General features: G+C 52.0%; 1 protein-coding gene across 4 annotated transcripts; it reads right to left on the bottom strand.

Annotated features, from left to right (window-relative positions):
• Positions 1-4,263: 4,263 nt before the first annotated feature.
• On the bottom strand, positions 4,264-10,374 carry APOC1 (apolipoprotein C1). Of its 4 annotated transcripts, none has more exons than XM_034944435.3 (5): positions 9,130-10,374; positions 8,886-8,947; positions 8,667-8,744; positions 7,147-7,427; positions 4,264-4,440 (listed from the first exon to the last, which is right to left on the bottom strand). In XM_034944435.3, exons 3-5 carry the CDS (start codon positions 8,722-8,724, stop codon positions 4,390-4,392), a joined length of 390 nt encoding a protein of 129 aa, XP_034800326.2. In that variant the 5' UTR covers positions 8,725-8,744; positions 8,886-8,947; positions 9,130-10,374; the 3' UTR covers positions 4,264-4,389. The 4 variants fall into 4 exon arrangements, with proteins under 4 accessions (XP_034800326.2, XP_034800334.1, XP_034800327.2 ...); XM_034944443.4 differs by having other exon boundaries at positions 7,292-7,427; XM_034944436.3 differs by lacking the exon at positions 8,886-8,947.
• Between the last annotated feature and the right edge of the window lie 516 nt (positions 10,375-10,890).

Here is a 10,890-nt window from a genome sequence, read left to right as displayed (position 1 = left end):
CCCTCTCACACTACCTAAACCACGCCAGGACAACCTCTGCTCCTCTCCACCGAAATTCCAAGAGGTCGAGTGGATGTTGGAGGTGGCATGGGCCCAGGGAGGTCTCTGACCTCTGCCCCAGCTCCAAGGTCAGCAGGCAGGGAGGGCTGTGTGTTTGCTGTTTGCTGCTTGCAATGTTTGCCCATTTTAGGGACATGAGTAGGCTGAAGTTTGTTCAGTGTGGACTTCAGAGGCAGCACACAAACAGCTGCTGGAGGATGGGAACTGAGGGGTTGGAAGGGGGCAGGGTGAGCCCAGAAACTCCTGTGTGCCTCTGAGCCTGCAGCTCTGTTCTCTAAGTCACCAAGCCCCCAAACCACTCTCATCTCTTTCTCTCCATCCCTGGGGCCTGGCCCTGGTCTGAATCCCATCCCTTCATTCCCCCAATCCCTACGCCCTCCTCCCTGCTAAACTTCTGGTGTCTCTAGCCCCTCCCCTCCTGGCTGGATACTCTGGGTGATGGTAGGAAAGTCTGGGGTAAAAAAGAGTTTGAAATGTCCCTCCTAACGCATGTTGAAAAATTGAATTATGATTCACATTCCATAAAATTTACCCTTTTATTTATTTTTTTGAGATGGAGTCTCACTCAGTTGCCCAGGCTGGAGTGCGGTGGTGGAATCTAGGCTCACTGTAGCCTCCACCCCTCGGGTTTAAGCGATTCTCATGCCTCAGCCTCCCAAGTAGCTGAGACTACAGGCACCCACCACCACGCCTGGCTAATTTCTTAATTAATTTTTTTTTTTTGAGACGGAGTTTCGCTCTTGTTGCCCAGGCTGGAGTACGATGGTGTGATGTCGGCTCACCACAACCTCTGCCTCCCGGGTTCAAACAATTCTCCTGCCTCAACCTCCGGAGTAGCTGGGATTACAGGCATGCGCCACCATACCTGGCTAATTTTTTGTATTTTTAGTAGAGACGGGGTTTCTCCATGTTGGTCAGGCTGGTCTTGAACTCCCAGCCTCAGATGATCTGCCCGCCTCGGACTCCAAAAGTGCTGGGATTACAGACATGAGCCACCGTGTCCGGCTAAATTTACCCTTTGAAAATGTACAGTTCAGTGGTTTTTCTTATATTGGCAAGGTTGCACGATCATCACCAGTATCTAATTCAGAACATGGCTCATTGCAGCCTCAACCTCCCTGATTCAAAGCCATCCTCCTACCTCAGCCTGCCACGTGGCTGGAACCCCAAGGTGTCCACTACCATGCTCAGCTAATTTTTATTTTTTATTTATTTTTATTTTTAGAATGGATGGGGTCTTGCTATTGCCCAGGCTGATCTTGAACTCCTGAGCTGAAGCAATCCTCTCACCTTGGCATCTCAAAGAGTTAGGATTACAGGCGTGTGCCACCACGTCTGGCAGGGGATGATTTTGGAAGAGAACTGGAGGAAGTGAGGAGGGAGCCAGGCAGATATCTGGACCCCTGGGGAAGAACATTCCAGGCAAGAGGAACAGTAACTGCAAGGGCCCTGAGGTGGGAACCTGCCCAGTACATTGGAGGAATAGCAAAGAGTTGCTTGTGAGTGATGGAGAGAGAGACGGGGATGAGGCGATTGTGGACGGCGTAGTGTCCCGTTTGTAGGCCTTAGTAAGTGCTTCTGGGTTTACTCTGAGAGAATCAGGAGAGTTCTGAGCAGAGGAAGAGCATAATCTGACTTGAGGCCGGCCATGGTGGCTCATGCCTGTAACCCCAGCACTTTGGGAGGCCAAGGAGGGCTAATTGCTAGAGCTCAGGAGTTCGAGACCAACCTGGGCAACATGGTGAAACCCCGTCTCTACTACAAATACAAAAATTAGCTGGGTGTGGTGGCACACACACGCCTGTAGTCCCAGCTACTCAGGAGGCTGAGCAGGACAATCGGTTGAACCTGGGAGGCAGAGGTTGCAGTGAGCTGGGATGGTACCACTGCACAGGCTGGGCAATAGAGTGAGACTCCATCTCAAAAAACAAAAAACAAAAAATCTGACTTGAGTTCTAACAGGCTGCTGAGTGAGAAGACAGGAGAGTATAGGAGTTTGGAGGGTTGATTTGGGGGAGAAGGGGATGCATTAACCCCAGAGAGTAATATTTATACATTTATTTATTCTCTTTCTTCTTTTTTTGGTAGAGATGGTGTCTCACCATGTTACCCAGGCTGGTCTCGAACTCCTGACCTCAAGCAATCCTCCCACCTCAGCCTTCCAAAGTGCTGGGATTACACGCATAAGCCACTGTGCCCAGTTTCAGGATTTCCTTTTATGTTTTGAGATTGAGTCTTGCTCTGATGCCCCGGCTGGAGTGCAGTGGCATGATCTCGGCTCACTGCAGCCTCCACCTCCTGGGTTCAAGCGATTCCCACGCCTCAGCCTACTGAGTGGCTGGGATTACAGGCACACGCCTGGCTAATTTTTTGTATTTTTAGTAGAGACGGGGTTTCACCATGTTGGCCAAGATGGTCTCCAACTCCTGGCCTCAAGTGATCCTCCTGCCTTGACCTCCGAAAGTGCTGGGATAACATGTGTGAGCCACAGAGCCCGGCCTCAGGGTTTCCTTTTTAAGGATGCGTTACATTCCATTGCATGTAAAGACCACATTTCCTTGACCCATTCATCTGTTGATAAACATTTAGGTTGTTTCCATATCTTGGGTATTGAGCAGACCTGCAGTGAACATGGGAGGGCAGGTATCTCTTCAAGGTCCTGATTTCAATTCTTTTGAATAAATACCCAGAAGTGGGATTGCAGGATCATTTGGGAGTTCTATCTTTAATGTTTTGAGGAAACCCCATACTGTTTTCCACAGTGGCTGCAGTGTTTGATGTCCCAACTAGGATTGTATATTATACATTTTGAATTTTTTTTTTTTTTGAGATGGAGTCCCACTCTGTCTCCCAGGCTGGAGGGCAGTGGCGCCATCTTGGCTCACTGCAACCTTCGACTCCTGGGTTCAAGGGATTCTCTTGCCTCAGCCTCCCAAGCAGCTGGGATTACAGGCATGTGCCACCCCACCCGGCTAATTTTTTTGTATTTTTAGTAGAGACAGGGTTTCACCATGTTGGCCAGGCAGGTCTCAAACTTTTGACTTCAGGTGATCCGCCCTGCCTTGTCTTCCCAAAGTGCTGGGATTACAGGCATGAGCCACTTCACCCAGCCTGAATATTAACCCGTTATTAGATATGTGGCTTACAAATATTTTTCTTATGAAATCTTAAGCTGGGTGCAGTGGCTCACACCTGTAATCCCAGCACTTTGGGAGGCCAAGACGGGTGGATCACTTAAGGCCAGGAGTTTGAGACCAGCCTGGCCAACATGGGGAAATTCCGTCTCTACTAAAAATACAAAAAAATTAGCTGGGCGTAGTGGCACATGCCTATAATCCCAGCTACTCAGGAGGCTGAGGCAGGAGAATCCCTTGAACTCAGGTGGTGGAGGTTGCAAGGCTGCAGTGAATGGAGATTGTGCAACTGCACTCCAGCCTGGGTGACTCCATCTCTTAAAAAAAAAAAAACAAAAAACTTAATTACATAGGGTTGTTTCTCATGTGTATGTGGTTTAATTTTACATAAGAGCCAGGCACAGTGGCTCACGCCTGTAATTCTAATACTTTGGGAGGCCAAGGCAGGAGGATTGCTTAAGCCCAGGAGTTGGAGACCAGCCTGGCCAACATGATGAAAACCTGTCTCTACTAGAAATACAAAAATTAGCTGGGTGTGGTGGCGCACACCTGTAAATCCCAGCTACTTGGGACGCTGAGGCAGTATAATCTCTTGAACCTGGGAGGTGGAGGTTGCAGTGAGCTGAGATCACACCACTGTACTCCATCCTGGGGGAGAGAGTGAGTCTGCCTCAAAACAGAAACAAAAACAAAAAAAAACCTCAGCCCCTCATCTCGGGTAGACCACACCAGGAAAAGTGTCGCATAGTGACATTGCTAGGCTGAGGGTTCAATCTAGTTCCAGTTCTCCACTTCCTGGCTGTGTGACCTTATACAAGTAACTTCACCTCTCTGGGCCTCAATGCCCTTATGGGATTAATAAGGCCCAGTTTGCAAGGTTCTTAGGAAGATTCTTTTGAGATCATGGAGTTAAAACATCCTCAGCACAGGGCAAGTAGATAGGGCATTGGAGGGCTTGTGAGGAGTACCTAAGGTTTAGCCCCTGCCCTCTCCTGCAGCCCCTGCCCTCTCTGGAAGCCCCTACCCTCTCCCGCAGCCCCTTCCCCAGAGTAAAGAAGCACTCAGGAGAGACTTTTCTGTAGGATTTTTATTGGTGGCACCTGGGGCCACATGGAGGTAGTCCTCAGCACAGGCGCTGGGGTGTGGGAAATTTCAGAGGCCCCGCCTGGGATGTCACCCTTCAGGTCCTCATGAGTCAATCTTGAGTTTCTCCTTCACTTTCTGAAATGTCTCTGAAAACCACTCCCTGTGGGGAGGAATAAAGAAGGGGGTCACTGTGTGCAGCTACCTCCCAGGCTGTCCAAATTCTACCTGCTACCTGACTCCCACCTCTTCCCCTTGCTGAATCTCCATCCCCACTGTCTGTGGGATTAGGAGGACCGCTGGGCTGGGTGGGCCAACTTCTGTGCCTCAGTTTCCCAGATGGACCAAAGCACGTTGAAGTCTAAACACTTTACCCTTGGCTGGGCATTTGGCTCACGCCTGTAATCCCAACACTTTGGGAGGCCGAGGTAGGCGGATCACTTGAGGTCAGGAGTTCGAGACCAACCTGGGCAACATGGTGAAATCTCGTCTTTACTAAAAATACAAAAAATACCATGTGAGGTGTCGCACACCTGTAGTTCCAGGTACTCATGAGGCTGAGGCAGGAGAATTGCCTGAACCCGGGAGGTGGAGGTTCCAGTAAGCCGAGATCGCACCACTGTACTCCAGTCTGGGTAACAGAGGGAGACTCCATCTCAAAAAAGAAAAAATAAGGCCGGGCGCCGTGGCTCACGCCTGTAATCCCAGCACGTCGGGAGGCCGAGGCGGGCGGATCACCAGGTCAGGAGATCGAGACCATGCTGGCTAAGAATACAAAAAATTCTACTAAGTAAATTCTACATTCTACTAAGAATACAAAAAATTAGCTGGTGTGGTGGCAGGTGCCTGTAGTCCCAGCTACTCGGGAGGGTGAGGCAGGAGAATGGCATGAACCCGGGAGGCGGAACTTGCAGTGAGCCGAGATCAGGCCACTGCAATCCAGCCTGGGTGACAGAGCGAGACTCCGTCTCAAAAAAAAAAAAAATTAAAAAAAAGAAAAAAAAGAAACACTTCACCCTGGCCTGGCTTTCAAGGCCTGCCATCTCTTGCTACCAATGCCTTCCTTTTTTTTTGAGATGGAGTTTCGCTTTGTCACCCGGACTGGAGTGCAATGGCACTGTCTCGGCTCACTGCAACCTCTGCCTCCCAGGTTCAAGCGATTCTCCTGCCTCAGACTCCCGAGTAGCTAGGACTACAGGTGCCTGGCACCACACCCAGCTAATTTTTGTATTTTTAGTACAGAGAGGGTTTCATTATGTTGAGCAGGCTAGTCTCGAACTCCTGACCTCGTGATCCACCTGCTCAGCCTCCCACAGTGCTGGGATTACTGGCGTGAGCCACCGCGCCAGGAGTTTTTTTTCTTTTTTGGCATGGAGTCTCGCCTTGTCGCCCAGGCTGGAGTGCAGTGGCATGATCTCGGCTCACTGCAACCTCCGCCTCCCGGGTTCAAGTGATTCTCCTGCTTCAGGCTCCCGAGTAGCTAGGACTACAGGAATGCACCACCACGCCCGGCTAATTTTGTATTTTTAGTAGAGACAGGGTTTCTCCATGTTAGGCTGGTCTCGAACTCCTGACCTCAGGTGATCTGCTTGCCTTGGCCTCCCAAAGTGCTGGGATTACAGGTGTGAGCCATTGTGCCTGGCCTCCAAACGATCTTTCTAAGTTTATGCCTGGCTCTATTTTCCCTGCCTCCCTCCCTCCCTTCCTCCCTCCCTCCCTCCCTGTCTTTCTTTTCTCTTTTCTTTTCTTTTTTTGTTGAGACAGGGTCTCATTCTGTTACCCAGGCTGGAATGCAGTGGCACAAACATGGCGCACTGCAGCCTAGATCTCCTGGGCTCAAGCAATCCTCTCGCCTCAGCCTCCCGAGGAGCTGGGACTACAGGCATGGCCACCATGCCCAGCTAATTTTTTTTGTATTTCTAGTAGGGACGAGGTTCTCGTACTCCTGACCTCAAGTGATCCACCCACCTCGGCCTTCTGAAGTGCTGGGATTACAGGTGTGAGCCACCGTGCTCGGCACGTTCTTCACTGTTTTATTCCCCACATTGAAACAGTTTCCAGCACTTAGCAGATGCTCAATAAATATTTTTGAAGGAATGAATGACTCTCTAACTTGCCAAAGGGAGCAAGGGTGGGTTTCATGATATACTGAGCATCTACATGTACCAGACACCCTGTAGGCCTTCTCCTTTACTTCCCTGTAGAACCACCAGTTTATAGGAGAGGAAACTGAGGCTCACAGTAATGCCCCTCTGTCAAGATCACACAGGAAGTAGGGGGTGCTACTCCAGCCTGGGGACCCAGGTCTGGCCAAGCTTGGGGCCTTCATTTTCATTACCTCACAAAACCATCTTTTTTTTTTTTTAAATGGAGACAGGGTCTCGCCATGTTGGTCAGGCTGGTCTCGAACTCCTGGGCTCAAGCAATCCTCCCATCTCAGCCTCCCATAGTGCTGGAATTACAGGTGTGAGCCACCGTACCTGGGCAAGACCATCTTTTTTTTTTTTTTTTTTTTTTTTTGAGACAGAGTCTCCTTCCGTCACCCAGGCTGGCACAATGTTGGCTCACTGTAACTCCCACCTTCCTGGTTCAAGCAATTCCCCTGCCTTCCCCTGCCTCAGCCTCCCGACTAGCTGGGATTACAGGTGCACGCCACCATGCCTGCCTAATTTTTTTGTATTTTTAGTAGAGACAAGGTTTCACCATGTTGGTCAGACTGGTCTCGAACTCCTGACGTCAGGCAATCAGCCCACCTCGGCCTCCCTAAGTGCTGGGATTACAAGCATGAGCCACCGTGCCCAGCCCAAGACCATCTTTTAAAATATGGCCTGGATGGGAGTCAGGGAAACTGTCCTTGAAGTCTGAGCACCTTGAGATCTAGCTGTGTGACCAGCGGGACGTTGTCAGCCTCTCCAGGACTTGTTTTTTTTTCAATCTGTTCATCTTGGAACATCTGCCAGGGCTCCACCCAAAAACACACCCCAGCTCTCCCGTGCCCTGGGAAGGGTTCTAACCGCATCTTGGCAGAAAGTTCATTCTGTTTGATGCGGCTGATGAGTTCCCGAGCCTTGTCCTCCAGTGTGTTTCCAAACTCCTTCAGCTTATCCAAGGCACTGGAGACGTCTGGGGTCCCCTGGGCTGGGGCTGGGCCTGCCAGGAAGATGGGCAGGGGTTCAAAATTTGTTTTTTGTTTTTTTTTTTTTTGGAGATGGAGTCTTGCTCTGTAGCCCAAGCTGGAGTGCAGTGGCATGATCTCGGCCTACTGCAACCACCACCTCCCGGGTTCAAGCAGTTCTCCTGCCTCAGCCTCCCAAGTAGCTGGGATTACAGGTGTGCACCACCACACCCAGCTATTTTTGTTTTGTTTTGTTTTGAGATGGAGTCTTGCTGTGTCAGCCAGGCTGGAGTGCAGTGGTATGATCTCGGCTCACTGCAACCTCTGCCTCCCGGGTTCAAGTGATTCTCCTGCCTCAGCCTCCCGAGTAGCTGGGACTACAGGCGCGTGCCTCCACGCCTGGCTAATTTTTTTGTATTTTTAGTAGAGACGAAGTTTCACCATGTTGGCCAGGCTGGTTTCGAACTCCTGACCTCAAGTGATCTGCCCGCCTCGGCCTCCCAAAGTGCTGGGATTACAGGCGTGAGCCACCCTGCCGGGCCAAAAATTTGTTATTGGAACCCCCTTAGGTTGGGATCCCGGGATGGATAGAGATCCTTGGGGATCATGTGGTTAGAATGGGGAGGAATGGCCGGACGCGGTGGCTCACGCCTGTAATCCCAGCACTTTGGGAGGTCGAGGCAGGCGGATCACGAAGTCAGGAGATCGAGACCACGGTGAAACCCTGTCTCTACTGAAAATACAAAAAATTAGCCGGGCGCGGTGGCGGGCGCCTGTAGTCCTGCTGAGGCAGGAGAATGGCGTGAACCAGGGAGGCGGAGCTTGCAGTGAGCCGAGATCGCGCCACTGCACTCCAGCCTGGGCGACAGAGCGAGACTCCGTCTCAAGAGAAAAAAAAAAAAAAAGAAGAATGGGGAGGAATACTGGAGTGACCTGGTGGGGCTCAAGCTGCTGGGAATTGCCTTACTCAGCACTGACCTCTCCCAGAGCCCCCCACCCAGCTCACCCACTTTCAAGGCTGTCGAAGCAGGACAGCCAATCCCAGAGGTGTGGGCCTCAATACGTCATCGGTTGCTAGGGCTCTCCTGGGCAGATTTGGCGCCTGCGGGACTGAGCCTGGGAGAACCTGGAAACCCACCCGACCACGATGAGGCAACCACGACCCAGAAGAGGCCCCGGAGCTCTCAGAGGTCCTCTAAGCCGGGACCCCAGGCCTGTAGCCACCTTCACTCTTCCAAATCTCCAACTCCGCAATTCTCCCATCCCACTTTTACCTTCCAAGACGATCGACAGAACCACCACCAGGACCGGGAGCGACAGGAAGAGCCTCATGGCGAGGCCGGAGGGGCACTCTGGAGGCAGAGGCAGGGGTTCAGGGGATCAGTGGCACCCTCCTCCCTCCCTCCCTCCCTCCCTCCCACGATCCCCTCATCTCCCTTTTTGAGTTCTTGCAGAGTGTAGGCGGGTGTCCCTCCCAGGCACTCAGCACCAACCTGAATCCTTGCTGGAGGGCTTGGTTGGGAGGTCCTGTCCTGCCCGCAGGACCTTTATCAGGCTGGGGAGGGGGCGGGGCAGGTTGATGTTGATCTCCCTCCTCCTGAGCCTTCCCCTGACCGCCTGCCTCCCTCTGTCCACCCACGTGTTTCTCCTCTGCCCCTGGCCCGTGAGCGTTGGGGTCAGGTGGGGTCCCGGGCACTTCCCTTAGCCCCAAAGCCCCTCACCGTTCAGCACTCTCACCTCTCAATCTTCCTGACTCTGTGGGGTCCTCAGACTACCTTAGTCCCTTTCCCCACTCAGAATGTAGCAGGAGGAGCTGCAGACAAAATTCCTCAGACGCTGAGTTAACGAAGGAAGGGGTTTATTCGGTCGGGGAATGGGCAAGATTCCTGTCTCAAGAGCCGAGCTCCCCGAGTGAGCAATTCCTGTTCCTTTTAAGGGCTCACAACTCTAAGTGGGTGCACGTGAGAGGGTCGTGATCGATTGAACAAGCAGGTGATGCGTGACTGGGGGCTGCATGCACCGGTAATTAGATCGGAACAAAACAGAATAGGGATTTTCACAGTGCTTTTCTATACAATGTCTGTAATCTATAGATAACCTAACGGATTAGGTCAGGGGTCAATCTTTAACCACCAGGCCCAGGGTGTGGCGCGGGCTGTCTGCTTGTGGATTTCATTTCTGCCTTTTAGTTTTTACTTTTTCTTTCTTTGGAGGCAGAAATTGGGCATAAGACAATATGAGGGGTGGTCTCCTCCCTTAAGAAGACAGCCTCGTCCTGTCCCTGTGGCCATCTTCCCTCAGGGGTCTTCCAGTAATAACCCTGTGATCTCATCCCCCCCTCATTCACACCGTGTCCCTAGATCACCTCTTTCCCTCACTTCCCCTCTCTCAGCAAGCCTCCTCAGCCCCAACAACTTTTCCTTTATGTTGCTGGGTCTCCCAGTTGGCCCGGCGCTCCTATCCTGCGTGCCACCTCCAATTTATTCCAGACCAGCCCTTGAAGCACCCCAGACCACCGTGATATTCTCTGGGCTCTTAACTTCATGGTTCTCAGTCTCCCTTTTTTGAGAGGGGAACGGGTCGCCTTAGCTGGACGACACTGCAAAAACCTCACCTGCATTAGCCAGGCATGGTGGCTCATGCCTGTAATCCCAGCGCTTTGGGAAGCTGAAGAGGGAGGATCACTTGAGCCTGGGAGTTCGAGACCAGCCTGGGCAATATAGGGAGCCCTCATCTCTACAAAAAAATTAAAAAATTAGCTGAGCGTGGTGGCGCACGCCTGTAGTCCCAGCTACTCAAGAGGCTGAGGTAGGAAGATTGCTTGAGCCCAGGAGTTCGAGGCTGCAGTGAGCTGTGATTGTGCCACTGCACTCCAGCCTGGTGGGACAGAGACCCCATCTCAAAAAATTAAAACCCTCAGCTGCAAAGCTCTGCGTGTATGCCCCTTCTTCCCTTCCACCGGGCCTCACCCCCTTTGGCTGGCTACCTCCCCCAAACACTCTATCTGCTCTTATTCACCCTCTGACGCCCCTCCTGGCACCAAGCCTGTTTCCCACCATCACCACATCCGTCCCCCAAGGCTGGAGTCCAATTCCTTCCCCACCAGCTGCCTTTGACCGCCAGTGACCCTGGCAGCTGATGGGGAGGGTGTCCTCAGCCCAGCCTCAGACTCTAGGTTGCTGGCCTTGTGCCCCCACAACCACGTGTCAGCCTGGCGGTAGGGGGATGGTTGTGAAAAGGACAGCATAGACAAGACCCTGGCAGGATTGCAACATCCCTCTGGCCAGCTCAGAGCTTCCAGTCCCTGTCAGCCCCAGGGGCCCCCCTACTTCCCCAACTAAGCCCAGCACCCCCCAAACATCCACCCAGATGTCTGCTTCCCAGACCCCACAAGAATAGAATAACAATACTCCTGATTTTCCAACCTCATCCTCCCCTCTGCTATAGGGGTTTCTGTTTAATAGATGGGGAAACTGTCGCATAACCAAGAACATCCAG

This window comes from Pan paniscus, chromosome 20, assembly GCF_029289425.2.
Source record: "Pan paniscus chromosome 20, NHGRI_mPanPan1-v2.0_pri, whole genome shotgun sequence".
Classification (NCBI taxonomy): Eukaryota; Metazoa; Chordata; class Mammalia; order Primates; family Hominidae; genus Pan; species Pan paniscus.
Note: the sequence above shows the minus strand (reverse complement) of the source record. Positions and strands in the feature narration are given on the sequence as shown.